This window comes from Archocentrus centrarchus, chromosome 8 (assembly GCF_007364275.1).
Source record: "Archocentrus centrarchus isolate MPI-CPG fArcCen1 chromosome 8, fArcCen1, whole genome shotgun sequence".
Classification (NCBI taxonomy): Eukaryota; Metazoa; Chordata; class Actinopteri; order Cichliformes; family Cichlidae; genus Archocentrus; species Archocentrus centrarchus.
In genome coordinates this window covers 5,508,289-5,533,935 of record NC_044353.1, presented here as the reverse complement: position 1 = coordinate 5,533,935, position 25,647 = coordinate 5,508,289, and the positions used below count along the sequence as shown (strand labels likewise).

The 25,647-nt window shown below is 39.9% G+C and overlaps 1 protein-coding gene across 1 annotated transcript; it reads left to right on the top strand.

Moving 5' to 3' along the window:
• The first annotated feature begins 1,255 nt into the window (after nt 1–1,255).
• Nucleotides 1,256–25,273, top strand: unm_sa1261 (un-named sa1261). The gene is made up of 4 exons (XM_030734952.1): nt 1,256–1,391; nt 15,366–15,592; nt 20,811–21,013; nt 22,959–25,273. Exons 2-4 carry the CDS (start codon nt 15,421–15,423, stop codon nt 23,778–23,780), a joined length of 1,197 nt encoding a protein of 398 aa, XP_030590812.1. The 5' UTR covers nt 1,256–1,391; nt 15,366–15,420; the 3' UTR covers nt 23,781–25,273.
• Nucleotides 25,274–25,647: the final 374 nt, after the last annotated feature.

Sequence of the window (25,647 nt, the reverse complement as noted above, 5' to 3'; positions counted from 1 at the left end):
ATTTTTTAAAAAGCATGTGTTGTGTCTTGTTAGCGATGCCGTGTAGATGTATTGGAGAAATTCTCCTCTGACAAAGTCTCTTTGAATAACAGATTAATTACAAGAAAGAACAGTGCTGTATCGAACTCTCCAGACATGCTTGGGAGAGACCACCAATTTTCTTCTCTCTCTCCATGAGCACTGAAAGTGTCAGCTTATATACCATTAACAGCATCTGTTATCTGTTACATATGACAATACTTGTGGGACTGTAAGAGTCCTGATATTATTGTTCTTGTCTATCTGCAACTGATGTAATCAGGAGAAAGGAGACCTCTAACCCTTGATTGAATCATCTCAGGAAAAAGGCCTTACATATAGACTTTCAATCAACCAGAGCATCAGACATCTCACACGCTTAAGTCTCGTTCATATCCTCGCAACAGGCTGTTTTTTTTCTTCACCTTTTTCTGTCCACAGGAGGCAATAAAAAGCACAAGATGATACTCACACCTTTTCATTCCCTCATTAATTTCAAACTGCATCTGAGCCACAGCAGCACATTTCTCCTTGCTCACGCCTGCCCTGCTTTCCCCTCGTGCTGCATTCGTGGACGTGGGAAAAAGTGGAAGCCAGTTTATGAGCGTTTACAGCAGATTATTATTTTTTAAAAGTATCCTCCTCAGTTTATTTTTGCAGCTAAAGCTGATATGTCAAAGTTCCTAAATCCCCAGAAATCCATGAAAACAGCATGTCTAATGACAGATTCTGTTTTTACATCATTGCCTTTAGCTTAGCCTTAGCACTGTTAGAGGTGCATCAGATTAGATGTTTTTGTTGGCTGGTCAGACCTCAGCAATCAGCGGTGGTAAACTGTGAAGCTTTTTTGTTTACTTTTAAGTGCGTGAATGTAGTAAATAGACTAGTACTTATAAAGCACCTTTTCTACTCAGTGGAGTACTCAAAACAATTCACCCAATCACATACAGTCCTAAAGTACTTTAAGAGAAGGTACTAGTGGAAAAAAGGCATAAGGCCACATAGTGGGCACAGGAAGTAATATGTTTGATCAACAGCCAATTGGAATCCAGGGCTTAAGACCTCCACAGGCGCAAAGGTGAGATGATCTGTCATGGGTGTTGGCATTTTTTTTAATTGGGTCGCAATGCAAATTCCTGCAGTCCTGGAAGGCGTCACTGCCGCTCTGCACTCTGATTGGACGTCGGAGGCTGTGGGCGGGTCCGCCGGCAGAGTGAGGAGACAATAGAGCGCGGCTCCGGAGAGTCCGCGGCGGACACAGTGGCAGACGGCGGCGGTACGAGCAGTCAGTCCCCGCAGAGGTTTCACTCCGAGTCGGCGAAGGAGCCGAGCGTTGGCTGGATGGACTGACAGCTTTCAGCACATTCTCCAAGGTGAGAGCAGATTTCCTTCTTCTTATTTTTCTCCCAGTGAAACCAGTTAACAGCTCGCGAACCGCTGCTCGGTGCCTCCAGGTGTGTTTTCGTGCGTTCACAGCTCAAATTCTGCTTGAAAGTGATGCCTCGCTGCTCTAATGCTGAAGCATTACACTGCACGGCTGTTGTGTTTAGACATCAGCAACGCTGGGCTTTGCACTCTCTGAAGATGCCGTGCAGGCTGCTGTTTATTCTAGATATACAGCTGTAAATTAAAAATGGAAAAAAAAAGTTGCACCAAACCAGAGCAGAACAATAGAGGTGCTGTAAAGCTATTGTCTCAGAGCCACAATATCTGGTATTGACTTTCCTCCCTCTGCACTTACAGACCAGGTTTCTTGCTCATGTGCTGCACGCTGGCATATAATGCACGCTTTGTGTGTGCAGCTCTCATCCACAGTTTAGCTCTTTGTGCTGCAGGTTTCTTGTCTGAGTGTCTGTAAATGGTGTTTCTGACACCAGCTCTGCATAAAGGATACAGACCCATACATCAGAAGTATTACTTTGATGTTAGTGGAAGATGATTAGTCGATTGATTATCAACATTTGATCATTTTTCAAGCATAAATGAGACAGATTTGCCAAACACTAAGAATTCAGTGTCTCTGATGACAAAGATTCACCTGTATGTGGCCTCTGAGGCCACATTCTTTGATATGCAAAGAAGGGAACTTTGCTACAATCGAACCCCTAAAAATCGACCTTTTGTCTCAACCTCTTCTGTCCACAGCTTGATGAAAACTTTCAGTAGAAAAAAATGCTTAAATTTATATATATTTTTTGGGATACAGCCCCATTTTTTTTTTCTGGACTCTCTCTTGTTCAAACACAGTTATCGCTGTCACTCTGGGGGTTATTGATGATACTATTTATTTCTAAAGCTTTCATGGACAAACTGATGATGAAGATGTTGTGAAGAGTGGCCCCACTCTGTCTCGGTACAGCACGGACCTTTAAATATCGATGTAGACGCTGTGATGTCACCCACTGGTGTTTGGACTCCACACTTTTGTGAAGAGTGTAGAGTGCATTCATCAGCCAAACCTAGTGAGCTTTGTTGGCAAACCACACCCGTAAACTATACGGGATGCAATTATCTGCTAATTAGTGCTAACTGAATAACAGGCTAATAAAAGACTAGAATTTTTGTCACAGAAACGGCAGCAAAAACTTCTTGAATGGTCTGTACCGTACAGCAACCCATAATACTAGTCACAACTTTAAGCCTTAACAAAATCCAAATGGGTAGGTTATAAAAAAATCTGCTGCCTTGTAGAAATGTTATAAAGATGGAAACTATCCCTAAAGGCCAAAGTTGTTTTTTTGTAGCTGTCTATAAACATCTTTATTTGTGCTGTAAAGTTGGACATTTTAATATGGGAGTCTGGGGACAATGAGTAATTTCTGGAGGGAGCCTCAAGTGGCCACTAGAGGAACTGCGCGTTTTTGGAGTTGGTGGGCTCCATGTTTCAGCCGAGGAGGTCGCTGCTTGTTTCAAACAACAAGTGAAGCTGAGTTACCGTTATTAGTAAGCAGCCTAAATTGAGGTAGTAATGAGGTAGTGACAGCTTTACCTGCGTCTGGCCTCAGTGTGGCCTTCGATAGACACATTTGGCACCTTTGTGTTTCAGGGTTTTGACTCTGTTAAAATCTCACCTTTCATTTCACAGAAGAATATTCGCTTCTTCAATCCTGTTTTGAGATGTGCGCATGATATTATTTGCACATCTCCTCAGCAGGCAGGAGAAAGACAGTCAGAGAAGAAGAGATTAAATCAGACAAAGAGGGTATCGCCGCCTTCTGTTGCGTGGGGATCAGAGCAGCCGAAATGATCGGCATTAAAGGAGAGCGCCCAGTGATGCGCCGCTGAGCGTGCAGGCATAAAGCCCCAGTGTTCTCAGGCGATGGAGGTCGAGCCAGTTAAAGGCGGCTGCTTTGATGTGCTGCACGGCTCCAGAATGCAGGGCCGAGCCTCACCGGAGGGGCCGAGCCGCCACACAGGAGGACAGGTCCACGCTCTCAGCGGGAGAGTGAACTCCAGAGCCGTTACGGCTGGCCCATGATGCAGTCTGACTTCTGCAAACATTTCCAGGGGAACGAGCAGTTCACGGGGCAGAAATAATCTCTTTGGTTTTGTTGCTTCTCAGTGGGCAGAGTTAAAGAATAACAGTTCACACGTTAGCATTAGCTCACTGGCGTTGAGCTGAATGACAAAGGATGGAGCTGAAAGGCCAACAACAACCAGCACAGAGAGGGCAACAGTCAGCATTTTCTGGGCCTGCTAAGGGGATAAATCCTTGGTAGGATGAAGACTGCTCAGTTTAGTTTTAGGTAATTTTTCTGTATGACTCATAAAACAGATCAACCCATACTTTTTGTGGCATCCCTGAAGTCGAGGTTTGGAGTTACAGATGTCTCAACATGCCCTCTGGGTTGTGGTTTGGCCCTCTTTTGGACCTCTCAGTCACTAGGCACTGATGACCAGGACCTCCTAGATTTCAGAGGGGTTGTAATGTTTTAGCCAGGAGGCAAAATCCATAGCTGAAACAAAGCTGCAGTTCCTCTAACAACCACTAGAGACTGGCTTCAAAAGTGAGTTGACCAATCGGTGATGACCACAGTGTGGCTACATCTATCTTCTATCTAGTGTAAGGTTTTAGCTCACAGTGCCAGGTGTGAGCCTTTTATAGTGATTTTTTTTTTTTTTTTTCTTACTAAAAGCCAAAAATCCTGAAATAATCAGTTCAATGTTATAAATTACAAAGAGAAGCAGGAAATCCTCACAGACCAGACAATACTTGATACTTTTAGGCAAAAAGTCAGTTGTTATTTAAGTGGTTGATTGATCATCATTTTAGTAATTTTATATATTTATATCTTTTTAGATTTTTGATCTCTGTTAGAACAAATCAACACTTTGTAATGGGTGTTTTAGCCTGAGATGCAACTAATTTGTCATTTCCTCATTTAAATAATTATTAATTATTGTCTTCTCAAAAATGTTTTAAAAAGTGTGAAAAAAAAAAAAATCACTGTTTGCCCAGGTGACTTCTTCAGTTCTGAGTGGAATAGGTGATAATGAAACAGTCATCTCCCTGCTCTAAACAGTATAATTCAGCTGTGAGAGATGACATTCACAGTGCCTCACAGCAATCATTCATGTCTAATTTTGTTTCCAACCAAAAGCCAAAACCCCCAATATTCAGTTTACTATCATACCTGACAGAGGAGAGCAGCAAATCATAGTGTTTAGGAAGCCTGGACCATAAACCATGTGTTTACTGTCATATAAGTTGAGGAATAAGCTGCAAATTCTGTTATGTGAGAAGTTCAATCGAAATATTATTTTATACTTGGTGGGAAATAATTAAGCTAAAAACAAGCCAGTGAACTGAGAGGAGGCATCAGCAGCAAACAGCTAAAAGTCCTCATTTTCTGTCACTGACTGGCTGCTTTTTGTGACTGTTCTGTTCAGCTTGTGGTGATTTTCTGCAGATGGAGTTTAGTGTAATTGGGCCAGTCGGTTCACAGAGTTCAGTGGACTCGGCTCGACAGAAAATGACTGATGACCAACAGCAACCAGAAGACATTTCAGGCCATTAGAGCTTGAACTGGAACCATTTTGTGGCATTAATAAAATATATGGTAAAAACAAGAGAACCGTGCAGCTGCTGCTATTGATTACCTAGGTTATTGATTGTTTTAAAGACTTTTTTCAGTCATTCAATCCACTGAAAAACAGCTCAAGGAGACGGCCTAAAATGTATTTTATTTGGCCAGTAAATCCCCAAACATACTCAGTACACAATGAAATGTGACACAGAACAGCAAAAGCTAGAATGTGTTGGATTTTTACTGCTTTTGAAGAAACTAATTAATTAATAATAATAAATGAAGCCATTATTCGCTTCATGTAAAACAGTTTTAAGTACATTAGGGCAGTAATGCAGCCAGTTAAACAAGCTGCCAGACTGTCACAACTCAAATCCCGAATAGGTGCGGTCTGTGGCTCGATTCTCAAGATTGGAAGACTAAAACCTTCACCTTCAGTTATCCTGTCAGGCTCCACGAGCTCAATGGACAAACCATAAATGTGATATGCTTAATAAATACCGTTCAGTTTTGAGAACCTTTTTATAATGGTCTGTTATTGTAGTTCCAGAAAAAACTTTAATCAAAACAAATGACCACAGCTTTCAGGTCTACATGTGGTGGTGAGTTACTAAAAGAAGCTCCGCCATGAAGGAAAGCAACAAGCCCGGGAGGATTTTCACTTTTTTTTTTTTTTTTTTTTTTTCACGTCAATGGTGTTCTTTAGTATCCTGGTTTTATATAGTCTGTGTGTGGGAATTATGCTGGAGGGGTTTTAGGCTTTGTATGTATAGTTGATTATGTTACTTTTATAGTATCTTAGATAGTAGTTTATACTTTATTTATTAGAATTGTTTATACCTGCCTACGGACTGCTGATGGAAGTGAAATGGTAGCTAAATCTGGTGCATGGCTCTTTTTCTGTTACTTACTTCTCTAAGTTGGTCCTTTTCAAAACAAAGAATAAACAATAAAAACTATAAAACCATTGGGCCGACCAGTCTGTGTCCTATATAGGGTTCTATTGTGTTTTTGTTGTGACAAAAAGTGAAACTAGAAGAGCATATGGGCAAATGCTTGATTTGAATGATACGTTAATGCTTTTACAATTGGGCACTCTGTCCAATAACCGGCACTGTTGAACAATCAGACACCGGTATTGTTAAATTCTCAAGAAGAACTGGCCAAAAACAGATCGTGGATATTTATCAGATCAAACCAAAATAAAGAAATCAAATCCCTAACTTGATTGAGAAATCTTTGAAATTGGCATCCTTCAAAGGCAGCCATTAGTGTGTTGAAACCACAACTACCAAATCAAAACCAAAGAAATGAGCAGTGATGCACTTGATGCCTTTGTAGCTCATTACTGAAATAAAAGCGAAGAATGGCACTGAAGCCTTTTTTTTTTCCTTAAAAAAAAGCAAAACTTTATCGCCTGGTAGTTATTTGATCTGTTTGTTAGCCTATGATACATGTCGACTGGCAGTTGATTAATCCAGTCACCTTCCAAATATTTTTCAAAAGTGCCTTCACCCTTTTCCAAATGGATTCGAAAGACAACTTCCACCAGATGGTTGTGAGTAACAAACCATCTGCCATGACATATTAATGAGCTACAGGATGTGTCACTCCAACAGATTTAATTTCTTCCTAATGTTAGTTGTCAAATAGATCTGCCATCAGATCTTTGACTTCCTTTATTTTCTCCATTTTCAGATTTATTTTAAAATAGAATTATGTAGCTCATGCTGGGATTTGAATGGGGATTAATTTATGAATTGTTGCTGTGAAAGGGGTCAGAATCACTCACATGCACTCTAGTCAGAATTAAATTCACTGACTGAACCCCCCCGCCCCCGCCCCCCGAGCATAAATCCCATACTCTTTAATACTCGACTCAGCCAAAGTGTATTTCTGAGCTAAAGGCTAAGATCAAACCGCTACAATACCCACTACACTAAGTAGGTTACTGTTCTGTATTTTTAACATCTTGGTTTAGCATGTTAGCATGACTAAATTTCCTATTATAACATACACGTGAGGCTGATGCGAATCTTATTAGAACTGTAGGGTCTCTCTGCTGTAAGTTTGAGTTATTAAGTATCTTAGAAACTGAATAATTTATGCCACAAAGTTTAGAAGAATAAGTCAAAATTTTTATTTATTCATTTTTATAAAACCACACTGCGGGAATATTAACACAAATGAGCCATGTGTTGTGGGCCCAAGAGGAGACTATTGTTTTGGTTGTTATTTATGTATTAGTCATAACATTTTGTATTTTATATACTCCTGATAGAAGAATAATCCCCAATGAACCATATGCACTCGTGCAAAAGCGAAATTAATATTCAAAAAAAAAAAAAATGCTGTGATGAAGATTTTTGATCCTACCTCTTCCTTAAAGCTGTTTGTTCAATTTAATCTAATAAATAAGAAGTGAATTTGGACTCTTAAGGTGGTTGAAAGGAAAATAAAAAGGATGTACTGAAATATGAACTAGAATCACAGCACGATGGCTTGTGATCACAATCATCAGTGTCGTCTTTTATGGAATCAGTGAAAAGGGTCTCGTCTGTATGATTGGTTGCTTGCTAGTGCTAATGGCCACACCGCTAGCTAACTGACTATAGCAATCAGATAGTGGAAATTCTCAGCCCAGCGTGACGATACCTCAGCAAGATGCAGCTCTGGGCGATCAGGCGCTAGCTAGAACCCTGGTTATTACACAGCCTTCGACACTTTAATACTGTCCATCCTGAAGGTCACATAAATATCTTTATTTTGTGATAGTCTTTCATGTTTTTCAGTAATTTATTGGTTTATTTTTGTATCTCCTGATTCATTATCTTGTTTTTGTGACCCTTCTGAGGTATAAAAGTTTTTTCTAGGGAGCCAAGCATGGTTTAAGATGGCAGCATTTGTTCATTAAATATTTTTCAGCCTGGTGACGCATTGATTTCACATTACAAATGATTAATTGGGTGCCGATGTTTTACAAGTCGATGCTGGCCTGAACACAAATGAGGTGGCGGAGGCTGTTTTTTTTGTTTTGTTTTTTTTTCCTGCAGCACTGGGAGACCATTACTCAGCACTTGTGTCGGGCTTGTCAGGTTTACTCATCGTCACAGCAGTAATACGATTCTTTTGTAAGTGATCAGTGGTCTCCTTAGATTTTCCATAAAACCAGAGATTTGTGGATCAGTGAGTTCAGGAATGGGTCTCAAAATAGACAAGAAATTTCAGCTTTAAATCTGGCCTGAAACTAACTAGAAGTATCTACAGGGACTCAAACATTAACCATGTGGTGTGTTTTTTTTTTTTTTTTTCTTTGTCCCAGTTAAAACTCTGGCACTCTTGTTCTCTACAAGCTGCAGTTGATTTTCTGAGGCTTTTTTTGGTGACCTGAGAGAATTGGTTACTGCATTTTGTTCCTACGGTGCACATTTTTCTTTCTTTATAGGTTTTTATTAAGTAGTAATGAACCAGGCGTACTCACAAGTTCAATAAATTTGTATGTAGCTGGATTTTATGTGTATAGTTTTAGAGTATATGTGCAGCTGCAGTAAGGCTTCATCTCTAGGCTCTTTTTTTTTTTTTTTCTTTTTAAAGACTATACATGTTTATTCTTATGGATTAGTAATCTGCCAGTGTACAGTATACAGGCTCTTAGTCCGGATGTTTCTCAAGCAAGTTGGAAAAATTGAAATTATGATTTTCTAATTGCATAAAACAAACCAAATAAATTTTTTCCCCAGTCTCATCAATTCTCATCAATTGACATCTTTAATCTCAAGTATTGCCGCTCTTAAATGAATGTATTTGGTTTGTTTTACTGTGACTAAGAGACATTATAAAAACCAGAGTGTGACATTTTGGCGGTCTAAGAGAAGCTCCCATCCTGCAGGGAACCGCTGAAAACACAAAGCATTGTCAGACTGTAGCCATGGCAGCTGTGCCACCTCGCTGCTGCTGCTGTTGCTGCAGGAAAATAAAAGGTCATTAAAACTCAGAGCTTTCTGACTCTGTGCCACTCTAGCTTTCCATCAACAGGCGCTCTCACCATAAGACTGCACCCACCTGCTGTGTGGCGCAAAAAGACAGGTAACCTTATCAGGGAATAACAGATGTAATGCAGACCGGCTGAGTTCCAGCTGTGCTTTGTTTACAGACTGAAAGAATGACAGGAAGGCAGTCTCACGCCACTCGTCAGAGAGGCAAACGTGGCTCCTTGTTTGGCAGGCCGTTTTAACATAAAATCCATTTGTCTGACTATCCGTAATTACATTTCAGATATCTAAAACTGCATTTTGACTAGACAAAACTACATTTTGACTATCCAGAATGGTAATTTAAGATATCCGCAATTACATTCTGGCTAGTAATTATAATAATTCAAGATATCTTCAATTACATTTTGACGAGTCAAAATTCCTTTCAAGATATCTCAAATTTGTCATTTGACGGGTCACACATCCCTAATTACAATTTAAGATATCTCAAACGTAATTATGACTAATCGAAATTACGTTTTAGATATCTGAATTTAACGATTGCGTGAAGGCCCCCTTGTGCTGTACTGAGCTGTCCAAACAATTGCCTGTGTAGATTTTCAGGTGGCTGCAAGGACGCTGGCCGTTATGGACAAAATTGTAATAAAATGCAACAATATAGAAAGAGCTCCTCAGTATGGGATATGCGGAGAGTGCGAGAATCGTGAACTTAAAGACTGCTTCAGAAATATGCACAGAATCTCTGATTTTATGGCCGTTTTAACAAACTGCCTTATAAACATTCTGCCAAAATGCTCCGTAACTCAAGATGTCTCAAACGTGATTCTGACTAGTCAGACTGTTAATGTAAGATATCTTAAATAGAAAAGCCGTCTAATTCAAGATATCTGTAATTCATTTTGAGATATCTTAAAAGGCATTTTGACTAGTCAAAATTACAGTTCTAGATATCTCTAATTTAGTTTTGCCTAGTCATTATTTGCTTTCAAGATATCTAGAATTTCATTTGCACTAGTCAAAACTATTTATTGCCTATCTAAAAATACATTTAAGATATCTCGAAATATGGTGTCATTTAAGATATCTTTAATTAGAATTATGACTAGTCAGAATAAAAAACAAGATATCTTGAATTAACTTTATGACTAGTCATAATTTAATTGTAGATATCTGAAATGTGAGTTTCAGATAGTCAGTAATTCATTGAAGATATCTTGAATTGAAGCCGCCATACAAATGAATGGTAAATCTGCCGTCATTTCGACTAGTCAGAATGTAATTAGAGATATCTCAAATAGGTATTTTGTCTAGTCAAAACATAATTAGAGATATCTCAATTTACTAATACGTCTAGTCATAAATCAATTTCAGATATCTGGAATGTAAATGTGGTGAATCGGATTTTATGTTAAAATGGCCTGCCATACTCCTTGATGCCCATGGGGGACCAGCCATGGCACCGTTACCCTGAGCAGGAGCACTGGGAGCTGCAGCAAAAAAGATGATGCTCCTAATTAGTGCTGGTTGTGACTCCTTTCATCTCCAGGCTGTTTGATATGACTGAAGCGTGAGAGCACCCATGAGCAAATGTTTATGCTCAGGAGGTTACATGATTGAGATGGCAGGAAGACACTGAGTGTGAAACGTAATTAATGCATATGTCAAGGTCGGTATGGTTGGGTAAAGTTAACGATAGTGGAAAGTAAACGGATGGCGAGTTCTCTGCTTGAGCCGTCAACAAAAATGCCTCATTTGTAGAAGACCAGCATCCACCATTTGACTCGTTATTGTCACGTTATTGATGTTTGTCTCTCAGGCAGATGCACATGCAGGTGTTTTGTTAGTTTTTTTTTTAAATCTGCATGTTCACGTTTTCTCAGAATTTTGGCACTTTTTTCCTAGTAATTTTGCCATTTTCCAGTTTCATTGGGAAATTAAACACCCATCCACCCTCTTCTGCTTATCCTGTTCAGGGTCAGGGGGGGGGGGGGGCTGGAGCCTATCCCAGCTGACATAGGGCAGGTACACCCTTTACAGGTCACCAGCCTGTCGCGGGGCCAACACAGAGAGACAGACAACCATTCACACTCACACCTATGGGCAATTTAGAATCACCAATTAACCTGCATGTCTGCATGGGAGGAAATCTGAGTACCTGGAGAAATCCTACGTAAACACGGGGAGAGCATGCAAACTCCACACAGAAAGACCCCGACCAAGGTGCTGTGAAGCAGCAGTGCTAACCACCACGCCACCGTGCTGCCCGGCCATACCACCCTGAAATTAAACAGTATTGTAGTATTTATACTTACCTTGATGTACTGGCCAATTCAGTTCAGTTCAATTCCATTTTATTTATATAGCGCCAAATTACAGTTGCCTCAAGGCGCTTTATATTCTAAGTCTATTCTTAAGTCTGCAATGTCCACAGGTATTTTAGTAGCTTTTTCTATGACTTTTTTTTTTTTTTGGCCTTTCATTCAGTTTCAGTTTTATTTATATAGCACCAAATCACAACAACGGTCACGCTTTATAGTGTAACGTAAAGACCCTACAATAATTACAGAGAAAACCCAACAGTTAAAACGACCCCCTATGAGCAGCACTTGGTGACAGTGGGAAGGAAAAACTCCCTTTTAACAGGAAGAAACCTCCAGCAGAACCAGGCTCAGGGAGGGGCAGTCATCTGCCATGACTGGTTGTGGCTGAAGGGAGAGAGACAGGACAAAAGACATGCTGTGGAAGAGAGCCAGAGATAAATAATAACTAATGATTAAATACAGAGTGGGGTATAAACAGAGTAAAAAGAAACACTCAGTGCATCTTTTTTGCTCTCGGGAGCAACGCCAGCTAATGTTATCTTAGAAATGGAGTCCAATAATCTAATGTCCAATAACATCACAAACTCCACATAAGGACAAAACCTAACAGTACAATATATAGATAACAACACTTTATTTATCCCAAAAGTTAGGAAATTATTGTGGTGTTACATTAGTGCAACAAGGTAGTCTCTTGTATACTTTTTTCTCTTTTTTTTTTTTGTCTGATGCTCTCACATGGAGTACTGGCTACAAAATGATGACTTTGGTTCACATAATGGCAGCAGTATCAGTAATAAAATGGGTTTCTGGGCTCCATTAATGCGCAAAATGAGAATCTGAAACAAATCGGGTGTATGGAAACACATTTACTGTCTTTTAACAAAAGATCCCTGCAGCATCTTTGTGCTGTAAAAACATGTGCAACATGTTTGACACATGAACAAAGAAAAGAGGTGCAAAGTGCTTCTCCTGGTATTTAATAAACCTGAAAGCAGAGGCAAGATGCTTCGCTCTCTTTGTGCAGTTGGACTCATTTACCGTGTTGTGGATGTGAACTGTGCTGCTGGCTGAGCAGACAAAATGTACGAAAAAAAACCAAAAAACGTCCTTATTAAGGAAAGAGCTTGAATTTTAATTAAAATCTACCTACGTATCGAGCATGTAAAGTGAGACGCCTGAGTGTGTCTGTTTGCAGCTCTGAACACTCTGGCTGTCTCATCCTTTCTGTGCTTTATTGACCTTGTCAGAGGGATGCTGAGTGGACCGGTGATAGACAGCCAGTTGGCTCCTTTGGGTTCAGCTGAGTCCTCATTTTTTATCAGCTTGTCGTACTTTAATGCTCAGCACATACTGTTTATTTCAAGGGCCATTTTCATCCCCCGCTGTCACTCCAACACAGTCGAGCTTACAGCTTTTTTTTTTTTTTTTTGACTTTTTGACTTTTTGATTTTAAACGCAGTATTTTCGCTGTCAGAGTTTTAAGTTTTAAGATGTCAGTCCTGGTGTATTTGGCAGTAAGTACAGTTTGAAGTAACAAGTCGAGTTAAATACTACAGTTTATTTACAGCACAGCCAAACAGACTTACACTTAAAAAAATAGATTCTGATCATCATGCTTTATTTTAATTTATTTTTTTTAATGTTTGTAAATACTGATGATGTTTTTAAAGGGCAGAAAGTGATGCAGCTGTAGGAGACACATGCTGTCAAACTATAGAGACCGGTCAGAGACACCCCACCCAAGGCAACTTCCCATCCCATTGGTGGTAGCTGGAGATTGCTGGTATAAACAGATGCAGTAAAAACCTCCTTGTGATTGCTATGGTTGCTTGCAACGCCGTGTACATGGAAACTGCACACCTGTCTACAGACACTCACCCTTTACTCTCTGAGCTGTAAATGCAAACTGGAAATGAAGACCATTTCCCTTCAAAGTAAAATTTGCACCTTTTGAAATATGAAAGAAACTTTTACTTTGAAGGCAAATGATCTCTGTTTCCGGTTTGCATGGCACTTTTCACAGTTTCATTACCGCTGTGAGAGTAGTTTGCTGACTAGTCAGCAAAAAATAATGTAAAATTCTCACAAACACCTTATTTTTCCTGTCTGCTTCATAATAAAGGCCACCCCTTTTCTCACCAGTTGATGTGAAGCAGCAGGAAATGTTTGAGCTCTGGCTGTAGTTTAATCCAGGTCTGACGCAGTGCAAACACTGAAGCTGATATCAGTGACACAGGAAAATGATTTTCTGCTTCACATGCTGCGTTTGTTTCAGTACAATAAATCTGAAGTAATAGGATTTTATTTACTCAAATCACAGTTTTACTCTCACTGTGCTTCTTTCTGGTGGAGCATACTGTATGCTGTTGTTTGGGTTGATTGTTTTCACACACGTTACTTGAGTTTCATGTACACACTTCCCCATCGTGCACACTCTCACACCGTAGACGGGAGCCAAGCGGGCACAGATGGACCCAAAGCACAGGATGTGGCTAGCATCCCGTCTCCTTCAACACTTTCTCATCCCTGTTAATGAGACATGGTGCAATTCTGCTGGGCCATCAGGGCTGCGAAGTCTCTGCAGTCATTCAGAGAGCTGAAGTGTTGCTTGGCTTCTCTTGGCAGCAGAAGCAGCCGGAAGGTGAGACAGATTTGCTGAGAGTGAATGGCAGTAGGCGCGCCGGAGAAGAAACACGTCAGATCAGAATTAGACATTCGTTAATGCAGGAAGATCGTTAATCAGCTGCAGAGGCTCAGCTCTGCAAATAGCAACACTTTTCTGCTCTCAGGGATCGACTCATTCGGCTAATTTTCTTCATTAGTTTCATCCGTCATCATCAGCACCTTGAGCAGGGGTTAGATCGCCAATCACACCTGAAGCTGTTTAAGTCATTTCACTTGCATGTCTTTGCTCAAGGTTAACAAAAAACAGGGTGTTGCTGTGAGGCTGAAGTTCAACAAAACTAGAAAAAAGTAGAAACAGCTCCACAAGTTTTTTTTTTTTTTTTTTTTTTTAAACTTGTGGTGTCAGTAATGGCACTGACAGTCACATAGCCAGTTACAAAACAGTTATCTCAAGAATCTTTCATAATTGAAGGCAAATGCCCCAAAATATTAGAGAGAATCCCAATGAACAAACACTTGGTGATGGTGAGGAGGAAGAACTTCTTTTAACAGGAAAAAGAGGAAAACAGGAAACGGAACAAAATGTTCTATAGAAAAGAGTAAACAGAGGTTTTTTGTGTGTGTGTCAATAACTGGAAATCTAATGGTATGCTCATTACCACATGTGCTGTGTGGAGTTTTTCTGTTTTGTTTTTTTAAATACAGTCATTTAAGTGTTTTTTGGAAACCCAAAAATATTTGCTCATAAGTTATTGGGAGGAGGAGGACGGTCGATAGTTAGGGCTGTGTTACAGCAACACATTTTCTTAGAAGATACAAAGAATTTTGACAATTTCAGTCACTTTTTTTGTTCTGTTTCTATATAAAAATTTCATTTTTTTTGACATTTAATCGTACCTCTTGATCCGCCTTCACATGATAAGACGATTAGCTCGCCCTCTGAAATATTTTAATCTTGCAAGGATGCTACATTACCTCTATTCACACTACCCAAACAGATTTGCATCTTTACATAGATTTTGTATGTAACCTAGCTGCGAGACATTGTCAGTCTTAAGTTATAATTACCAAATCTACATGTATTCAATGGGCTCTGGAAAAATTCCCACCTTTGTTCTATGATTGTGCTCTCTTTGTTTCAGCGGGGACTTAGAAACTGTATTTTCTCAAAGTAGGAACACAGTGTAAAGATTACATAATGGTTCACTGGTCTTGACCCAAAGTACTCTCATTTTCCCTTGATACCAGTACAGTACATGAATGCAGTACACCTTCAACACAATACAGTAAATGTGCTTTGTAAAGCACCCCTATATAGTCTAAGAATGCAGACATGGGTGGATACAGTAAACCTCACTTTCCTTCCTGCTCTCCAGGAAAATCCATCTCCAGACCAGCCCTCAGCCCCCAAGCCCCATCCCTTCAATCAACATGAACTCCGTGCCCCATGGCTCCCGTGCCTCCATCGACATCCTGGAGGAACTCCAGCTGATTGCTGCACAGAATCTGGAAAAACTGGACATCAACAAATACTATGAAGTCGTTCGTGAGCTGGGCAAGGGAACCTATGGAAAGGTGGACCTGGTCATCCACAAAATCAGAGGTATTAACTGGTATTTGTACTATTATCTACAGAACAAATGAAAATAACTGATTTACGTGCATTTCAGACAGCATAAACACAATAAAAAACATTTATAAACCTAAAACATTCAAACTAAACCTACTTTATACATATTTGTTTCAAATTTCAAGATTATCTAATTTTAACTGATAAATTTTTTTCTGATAAGTTTCAGCTTTTTTTTGTATTAATTTTATATATTTTTATTAGAAGTGCCAGTGCAATGTGGGGAGAGAGAGAGAGAGAGGGAGAGAGAGAGGGAGAGAGGGAGGGGGGGGGGGAGAGGGGGGGAGAGGGGGGGAGGGGGGGAGAGGGGGGGAGAGGGGGGGAGAGAGGGAGAGAGAGAGAGAGAGGGAGAGAGAGAGAGAGAGAAAAGATTGTGGCGTGTCTTAATTTAGTTTTACACTGTAAACACCAGGCAGTCAGAAATGCAGCGGTAAAGTTGATCTGTGGTCTCTATTTTTCCTTCTAAAACATAAACTATAGAGAGCATAAGGAACAGTTTGTTCACCCACTCATGATCATATTCTGCTAACGTATTAACATTACCCAGGTGGTAATGGTAACGACTTGTACAGTTCAAGCAACCCAGTGCGATTTTTCTAAACAACTCCACTTAGTATATGATTAAGTAATAACTACCTAATTAACTGTTTAATAAGCATAATGGAAAACCCATAATGTTAGTCTGTCCTCAATAATGTTAAAATGTTAAAGCAAATTAGTAATTTTGTTGTGAGCTTGCAAATCTGGCAACTTCAATTAAAATTATTAGCTGTCCTAAAAACCCTTTTTAATGTACATCCTCTTTAAACATACAGTTATTAGCTTCTGTCTTAAGTAATGTTCTACCCAATATGCTAATTAAATATTTTGCAGTGTTCATCTGTTTCTGCTTAATTTAAGATTAAACTAATTTAACATTAAGCATCAAATCAAGTTTTTCAGTGGACTAAAATAATAAAACAGGAAATGGAATATAAAATATGTAATTAAAGTGAATTTTTAGTTTAGGATCTATTGGCATTGGCCAGAGCCTGTTAGCATAATATAACAACAAATAAACAATTTTCAAATAAATAATATAACGTTAGCTTCATTAGCTAGCTAGCTACAGCCAACAAATCTGTGGTAGTCGTCTATTTAGACAGAAAAATGATTAAAGGTTAGAAACTGAAGCATTTTTTCTTAGTATTTTTGCATGTCTGAAATAAAGGACGCAGTTTAATATTTTATTACTTTATTATATTTTTATGCTATTTTTTAAATACAGTAATTATATTTTAGAGAGGGTTTTTTCTTTTCCATTTTAGATCACGTTTTATTTCTACCATGCAATAGAAATTTTATACATTTCTTTAAAACTTGAACATTTTGAGATTATAATCTTATGATGATGATGATGATGATAAAATTGTTTAATTAGTCTAAAATATAACCTGCTGGTTAGATTATCACAGAACAAATACTCGCAGCTTTTTTCTAAGCTTTCTGTAACAAAATGTTAGTAAGTTCATTTAATTGAATTCATTCTTTTTTTTTTAAATTCCACCTCTGTTTGATGCTCATATTGCATAAAGGGAAAAGTAAACCAGAAGGTGAAACCCTGATGAGCTCTTTCCATGAAGGCAGGTTTTTTTAATTTTTATTTTTTTTAAATTTAGATCCATCCCCTGTTGTGTGTGTGTGTGTGTGTGTGTGTGTGTGTGTGTGTGTGTGTGTGTGTGTGTGTGTGTGTGTGTGTGTGTGTGTGTGTGTGTGTGTGTGTGTGTGTGTGTGTGTGTGTGTGTGGAGATTTCCCAGATTCACCTCCAGAAACTAATTTGCCCACAAAATGAGCAGATCTGTGAGGTTGCAGTTGCAGGAAATGAGATGTTGTTCTCATTTGTGACTCTGTTTTGTGACTCAGAGTAATAACACGGTCTAATATTAAAGCAGCTCTTGAGTCAGAAATAACGGTGCGTTCGTGCAGGTAAAGTACTGCTATTTGCCACTGAAGTGTTTACTTTCAGGAAATAATTCTGAATGCCAAATTGGAGGTACTGGAGGCTGCTTTTATGTAGTGATTTTTAGCCCAGATTGGGATCCAGACTGTCTAAATTCACCACTTAACTGACTCAAAATCTGTTTAACCTTTTCGCATTAAAATCCAAATTGTTGCCCATCTGTTCTGAGCCTCTTAATGGTCTTTTTTTATGGAGTCACAAAGTCTCTGCTTCACTGCCCATTTTACGTGGCTGCAGACTGTCAGAGACGCATTGTGACCTTTTCCAGCCATTTGAGGTGTGCCGCTAACAAATGAATGGAAAAAATCTCATACCGTGAGTTTCATAATTTGCTACTGAACCACCAACATCTTCCCAAAGCCATTAAATTGCAGTGTGTCAAGCAGAAAAATCAAATTAACTGTGGAAATGGATGAAGGCATGTTTATTTCTGACCTTTTGAAACAGATTTTTTTTTTTTTTTTTTTTTTTAATTAAAGAAATTCTGGTGTTTCATCAGCAGATGTTTCCTCTACAGGTGGTTTACTTGTATACAGTTATGTCACATTTACATTAGCACCTACTCAGCTCGACTCTGTTCCATTAACTCCTGGTACCAGGTACTTTTTTTTAGGACCCGCTCTGTGACATCTAAGAACAACATGCCACTGACTGACCAGGGAGTGTCGTCACTAGATGAGTCATGAGAACGACTCCTTCACCAGACTCAAATGTGCCATTTTTAAAACCTGACAGCGAGGGAAATGGAGACACACAAACCAACACCAAAGATCCAGTTTTTGACGTTTCTTCCTGAACAAAACGCGCATCGAACATGAGAACAATATACAGGAAAAGTATGGCATAAATTATTGATCATAACTCTGGTTTTACTTGGCCTATCAACACGAATTTAAAAACTGGTTCGTAGTTTCAAGTCTGTACTTTCAACTCTGATTGAAACAGAGACTCAGTGAGTCAGCGTCCAGCGTCGGCGATGTCATTTGGACACACCGGTGTGTCCGTCGACCCCAGAGGGTTAATCTCTGGCTCTCTTCCACAGCATGTCTTTGGTCCTGTCTCCCTACTCTCACCCCCCCCCCCCCCCAACCGGTCATGGCAGATGGCTGCTGGAGGTTTCTTCTTGTTAAAAGGGAGTTTTTCCTTCCCACTGTCACCAACTGCTTCCTTACGGGGGGGGGTCGTCTGATTGTTGGCATTTCTCTGTATTGTTGAAGGGTCTTTACCTTACACTATAAAGCCTCAGTAGATTCAGTTAGATTGATATCCCCATCTGAGTCTCAAAGCTGGCTCTTATTTTTTTGCCCTGCATTTCCTCAGGCTGCTCTAAGCTCTACCTTGTACAGTTTTATATTTTTTCAGCTTTGGTTCTGTATGATGTCTCCGACACACAAAAGGCCCACCCATTTGCTGTCAAAACTTTTTATTTGTGAGGGGCAGCCAATCAGAATAAAAGTTGGATTGAAGAGGGAGCTAAAAAGGGCTGGTTTCAGAGAGAGGAAGAACAGGCATTAAGTGATGAAGGTCCCACGCCCCCTGTGGGGCAAAGAGGGTTAAAAAGAAGTCAGAAGAGATGGCTGCATAAAGATAAAGTATGAGATGAATAAGGATTATTTTAAACTGTGAGTCATGCAAAGCTACTCTAAATTATGTACCTGGAAATGAGCATGACTGATCCCTGTTAAAACCACTAAGGAATTATTTACAGAAACATTTTTTACATTAAATGTAATTGTAATAATGTAATGTAATTCAAATATTAGATATAATAGAAAAAAAGATTAAGTTTTTCAGTCACTAATTCCCAAAATAACATGTTTATTGTCCAGTATATGGTTTTGTTTTAATGAATTGTACCTTATGATCTTAATAAAGTGACAGTAAAGGAATTTCTATTTGTGACTCACATAAAGCAGTTATAAGTAAGTCACAGTTCCACAGGAAAATGTTTTGTTCAGGGACTTGATTGTTCAGTGGGGTAGATATTTTTCCCCCTGAATATAGGTTATATTTAGTTTCTGCTCCAGAACGCTCGGTTGTAGCTCAACAGGAGTCAGCTGAGTCTCCCTGAACAGATGTTGTTTATTTTTGCAGCTTTGCCAGAAGGATATTTTACAAAGCAACTAAATTTCCATATAAACATGAGAAAACTACCGCAGAAGGACCTGCTGCTTGTTGGAATCAGTGCAAATCAGATGTGTTCACAGCACTGCAACAGGAAGCTACATCATGTAACAGCCCTGCTAGTATATTAGCTGAATACAGATGTATTCACATATGTACCTGCTGGTGACGATGATCAGTGCAATCAAACATCCAGAAATTCACATAGAGATTACAAAAATATGATCTTTTTATAAGTCAAAAGTAATGAATTGATCAATGTAAATAAATGCATCGTATTTATCAGTATAAAAAAAAAAAAACACTAAAATATTGCCTTTCACTGCTATGGTGGCAACCTGCAACCATATATAACTTACAATTCTTTTACAGTGTTTTTTTTTTTTTTTTTTCCTTTTGCTCTTATTAATGTACTTCCTCCAAATGCATCAGCCTGCCTACCACGAATCCCTTTTGAGCTTTTACTGTCATGGACTAAACGAAAGCCCCTCTCGACCTTTCTAAAGTGGCTGAATGCTGTAAGAAGCACAAAACACTTTAGGAGAGCTGATCCGGTGGTATTGGAGAAGTCTCTGCTGACACACTGCCTGTTGGAGGGGAAATTATAAGCAGACGTGGCAGCTGTCCAGGTAATTGTCTGGGGTTTTTCCCTCAGCATTCGCTCAGATTATCAGATTTGTCGTGGGAATTCGTGTCCCCTCGCTGCTTCGCTTGTTCTCGGACGCTGAGCGGGGGTGAGACTGAAGAAAATTTGCTTTTGTGCAAGTTTTACATCACGTTTCCATCTGTAAACAACACTTCCTGCAAAACCCCAAACGTGAAAGCAGATCGGCATCATCTCGCTCACACATAACTCGTCCAGCAGAGGATTTAAAATACTGACAGTAAAAATCATCAGGATTTGACTGTCGAGATTTTAATTATTCATCAAATTATTTTAATTAAGTTTCTTGGAAGCAATTAGACAGCTGTGAAATGAATCCCCAAATGCTTTAATGGGGTGGAAAAGAACAAGAAAGGAGGAGTGAGACTGGAGGTTATGTAACCGGTCCTGTCCTCATTTACAGGCACGAAAATGGCGCTGAAGTTCCTGAGAAAGAAGACCACCAAGCTGAAGAGCTTCCTGAGAGAGTACAGCATCTCCCTCTACCTGTCGCCTTGCCCGTTCATCATCAACATGTACGGCATCGCCTTCGAAACGGACGACTACTACATCTTCGCTCAGGAGTACGCGTTGGCGGGAGATCTGTTTGACATCATTCCTCCACAGGTGAGAGCTTAGCCATTCCTGTAATTTAACACCTTTTAAGCTGCTGCTCCACATACCAAGGAGCCAGGTGAAGGTGAAGGTCTAGGTTGGCTTGGGAGAACCTCGATGCACTACTGGAGGAGCTAGAGGTGGCGGCAGTAGCCTAGACTGCTGTCTTTGCTACCCAGACGCGGATAAGCAGTAAAAATGGATGAATGGTGTTCCTGTAAATATCTTATCTATATTTGATGTAGGTTTAACGTTAACATAATCCAGATGATTATCTCTTAATCCTCTTCGAAATTGAAAAGCTCCAGCTGCATACATGCTGCAGATTACACACTGGCACCACGGAGGGTCCTCTTTTAGTGCCAAAACACAAAAATCCACTGGACTCTTTACTGTGAAGCATCATGAAGATAAAAGGCCAGCAAAGGTGCACCTGGGTGTTTTCACCTGCAGCATTTATCAGGTGTTTTTTGGGATGTTTTTAAAGTCTGAATGGTTAGCTCCTTTCAGTTAACTCTGAAAGATAAATATCAAATATTATGGAATTCAAAATGGTGTTCATGAGCACAGGATTTTTATCTGTTTACTACAATATTGTAAACCTTTGGATTTAGGTTTTTATATACACTGCCTGGCTGGAAAAAAAAATCACCACCAAAAAAAAAGGTCACACACTAATATTTCGTTGGACCGCCTTTAGCTTTGATTACAGCATGCATTCGCTGTGGTTTCAATAAGCTTCTGCAATGTCACAAGATTTATTTCCATCCACTGTTGCATTAATTTTTCTCCAAGATCGTGCAGTGATGATGGCAGATTCTGACCACTACACAAAGCCTTCGCCAACACATCACAAAGATTCTCAGTGGGGTTGAGGTCTGGACTCTGTGGTGGCCAATCCATGTGTGAAGATGTCTCACGCTCCCAGAACCACTCTTTCACAGTTCGAGCCCGATGAATCCTGGCATTGTCATCTTGGAATATGTCCGTGCCATCAGGGAAGAAAAAATCCATTGATAGAATAACCTGGTCATTCATTATATTCAGGTAGTCAGCTGACCTCATTCTTTGAGCACATAATGTTGCTGAACCTGGACCTGACCAACTGCAGCAACCCCAGATAATAGCACTGCCCCCACAGGCTTGTACAGTAGGCACTAGGCATGATGGGTGCATCACTTCACCTGCCTCTCTTCTTACCTTGATGAGCCCATCACTCTGGAACAGGTAAATCATCAGACCACATGACCTTCTTCCATTGCTCCAGAGTCCAGTCTTTATGCTCCCTAGTAAATTGAAGCCTTTTTTTCCAGTTAGCCTCACTGATTAGTGGTTTTCTTAAGGCTACACAACTGTTCAGTCCCAATCCCTTGAGTTCCCTTTGCATTGTGTGGAAATACTCTTACTTTCACTATTAAACATAGCCCTGAGTGCTACTGTTGTTTTTCTTCAATTTGATTTCACGTTTAAGACTGACTTCTTTTCCACGACCACACGATATGTCTTTCAACATGGTTGTTTAAGAAACGAAAAGCAACTCATTGCACCAGTTGGGGTTAAATAACTTGTTGCCAGCTGAAAGACAATCACCCATGCAGTATTTATCCAATAGGAGGCTCGTACCTATTTGTTTAGTTAAATCCAGGTGGCAACTTTTTTTTTTTTTTTTGGCCAGGCAGTGTGTATCTCTGTATTTTTAAATATCCATACTTTTTTTCTGCCTCTATTTTCAAACACAGTTGTATGTGTTGTAAAGATGCGAATATACGTGTACAAGGTTACTAAAAAAAACCTTACTTACATGGAGGGTTCTCAGAAAGCATGGCATTAGTAAGAAACCGGTAAATGTGATGAGGTACAATAAAGCGAGGTTAGATCCTCTGAACTTTTATTGCTGCTCCCCTTTTCCACCTAAATTCTAGTTTCATGTAACCTCCTTCTCTTGTACTCTGTTCAGGTGGGACTTCCTGAGGCGGTGGCGAAGCGCTGCGTGCACCAGGTGGCCATCGCTCTGGACTACCTACACTGCAAGAAGCTGGTGCACCGGGACATCAAGCCCGAGAACGTCCTCATTTTTGACAGAGAGTGCCGAAAGGTCAAGCTGTCAGACTTCGGCATGACACGGCGCGCAGGATCTCCAGTGAAACGTGTGAGTGGAACCATCCCGTACACGGCGCCGGAGCTGTGCGACACCTCCCGACACGAGGGCTTCTGTGTGGATTACAGCACAGACGTGTGGGCGTTTGGCGTGCTGCTTTTCTGCATGCTGACAGGAAACTTCCCCTGGGAGAAGGCTATGCCTAACGACGCCTTCTACGAGGAGTTTGTCCGCTGGCAACGCCGTCGGACCGCCACAGTGCCGTCGCAGTGGCGCCGCTTCACTGATGAAGCCCTGCGAATGTTTCGCAGGCTCCTCTCCATTGAGCAGGATCGCCGCTGCTCTGTTAAAGAAGTCTTCAGCTACTTCAACCTGTGCTGGATGCTGGACACAGAGAATGGGAACTGTAATGGCAGCAGCAGAGGTTTGCCGAGCAGCGCGCCACCTCTGGACATCAGCTCGTCCTCGTCTGAGGAGGACGTGCTAGTGGACAGACTGAAGCAGCAGAGCCTGTCGCCTGCCTGTGTGGTGGCAAAGGGAGGGGTCATGATGGACACCCAGTACTCCTCCATGTCCACCAACAGCTCGCCATCCTCCACCGGCAGCTTCGAGCGAGTCAACAGAGAGAACAACGAAAGAGGGCGCATCCTGGTGACCACGCCCATCGAGATCTGCGTGTAGAGACTGCGCGACACTGCCTTTGTGCTACCTGCTCACACGTGTGCTGACGAGGAAGATTTCTCCGAGTTGGAGAAAGAAGTGCGGCGAGCGATGTTTAGCGTCAGCAACCGAACGACAGTCTGGCGTATGTTGTAGCTTTATCGTGAATTTACTCATTTCTGATGAAGACAAACTCTGAGGAAATGATCCGCAACACTGTCACACAGCCGTAGCTTCCTGTGTGTGGTTTCAGTTCCTGGATTAAAGAAGAAAAGCTGAGGACAGGAAAAAGAAAAACAACATAATCCACGAGCAATAGATTTAAAAGAATCAAATTAAAAAAAACAAAAACTGAAGAAAACAGACGACTTGGTGTATAACAAGACCGTGAATTTGTGTTTAATGTATTAGTCATGTTCATGTTTGGTAGATTTTGTTCCTGTAAAGTGTTTTTATTTGAAGTTTATTTATTTATTTATGTCAGATGGGTTTATTTATGATTTATCAAGTGTAACCACAGATGTGAAGCCTGTGTGTGGGTTGTTTTTTTTCTCCTTTAGAAGAATGAAAAAGTAAAAAATAAATAAACATTTCAGCTATTACAGAAAGTAAAAATTATAGAAGCAGGTGAGTTTTCTTTTCACACAGTTACACATTTCTCTAAAGGTTCTTTTTGTAGAAATCCTCTGTAAAATCTCATGAAAACATTCACCACAAGGTGGCAGCATTTTTTGCAATTTTGAAATTCTTTTTTATTTTGCTAAAAGAGTACTTCAGTCTTTTTGTTTTTTAAACTGAAGTCTTGTTTTTTGTAACTTGAATTCTGCACAAATGTTGAGCTAATACTAGCTTAAATAACAGCTTGTGTTAGCAGATAGGACGCTACACCACCTTGTGGTTCAAAGTGGTATTACGCTAAAGTGATGCCTCAATCGGTGCATAGACTGCTTCGACATAATGTCATAGCTGCTGTTTTTTTTTTGCACATAGTTTTAATTTTAGAAGCTTTTAAAGTGTTACTAAGTATCTTAAAGTACTCATGTTGTGATCTCTCATAAAAGCAGATTTTCAACCCAAAATGTCCTTTTGTGGTTTCCTAAATGCCCAAACTTACTGTACAGCAGTAGCAGTTAACTTTAGCCAGACCCCTCGTTATGGTGAAGTAATCCAAATGAATACTTTTCTTTTTTTTTTTTTTAAAGGCTTATAATTTGCCTGCTATTCTTACAAGTTTAAAAAATCAAGTTACTTTTTCTAGTTGTATGGTTCATGTGGGGAAAAAATGAAGCAGTTAAAGCAATTCTGCGATATATTTGGATTTTTTCCTGACTAAAATCATCATATCATCAAAATTAGAGCTGCATAAATGTTTTTCAAATACAAGAGCAGAATTTAATATTTGGGGATACTGGAAGTTTTTTTTTTGTTTTTTTTTTGCTGTTTTTTTGAATAGGATAGGAAATGGACAAAATGCTTCAGAAACAACTTTTTTAGTATTGCATGAAGTAACATTACTGTGGTGAAAATTTGTTAAAATAAAAACCCTGAATTAAAAGACTTGACTTTGTAATTATTAAATAAAGGCACATTTATAAATAGTAATCAGCAGACTTTGCCCAAGGCAAACTGGTCCCAGGTGAGGGGTTAGACTAAGCTTTTCATAGACATTACTGAAATGGTTGAGCTACACATTTGCACCTGGAAAAGGGGACCCAAGCCCCATTCTGCAGCCAGACCTGGAAGGGAAGTTATGGTCAGGTGTTAGGATGCAGGCTTGAAGGGACCCAATTATGAGGTGTAGATTGGTCCTAGGAATCTGGAACATCTCATCTCGGATGGGAAAGAAGTCCAAGGTAGTTCTGGAGATGGAGCAACTAGATACTGCTAT

Coding starts and splice junctions, on each gene's coding strand:
- unm_sa1261 (XM_030734952.1), top strand. CDS start 15,421: ATGAACTCCGTGCCCCATGGCTCCCGTGCCTCCATCGACATCCTGGAG. Junction 15,593..20,810: donor GGTCATCCACAAAATCAGAG/GTATTAACTGGT, acceptor CCTCATTTACAG/GCACGAAAATGGCGCTGAAG. Junction 21,014..22,958: donor TTGACATCATTCCTCCACAG/GTGAGAGCTTAG, acceptor TACTCTGTTCAG/GTGGGACTTCCTGAGGCGGT.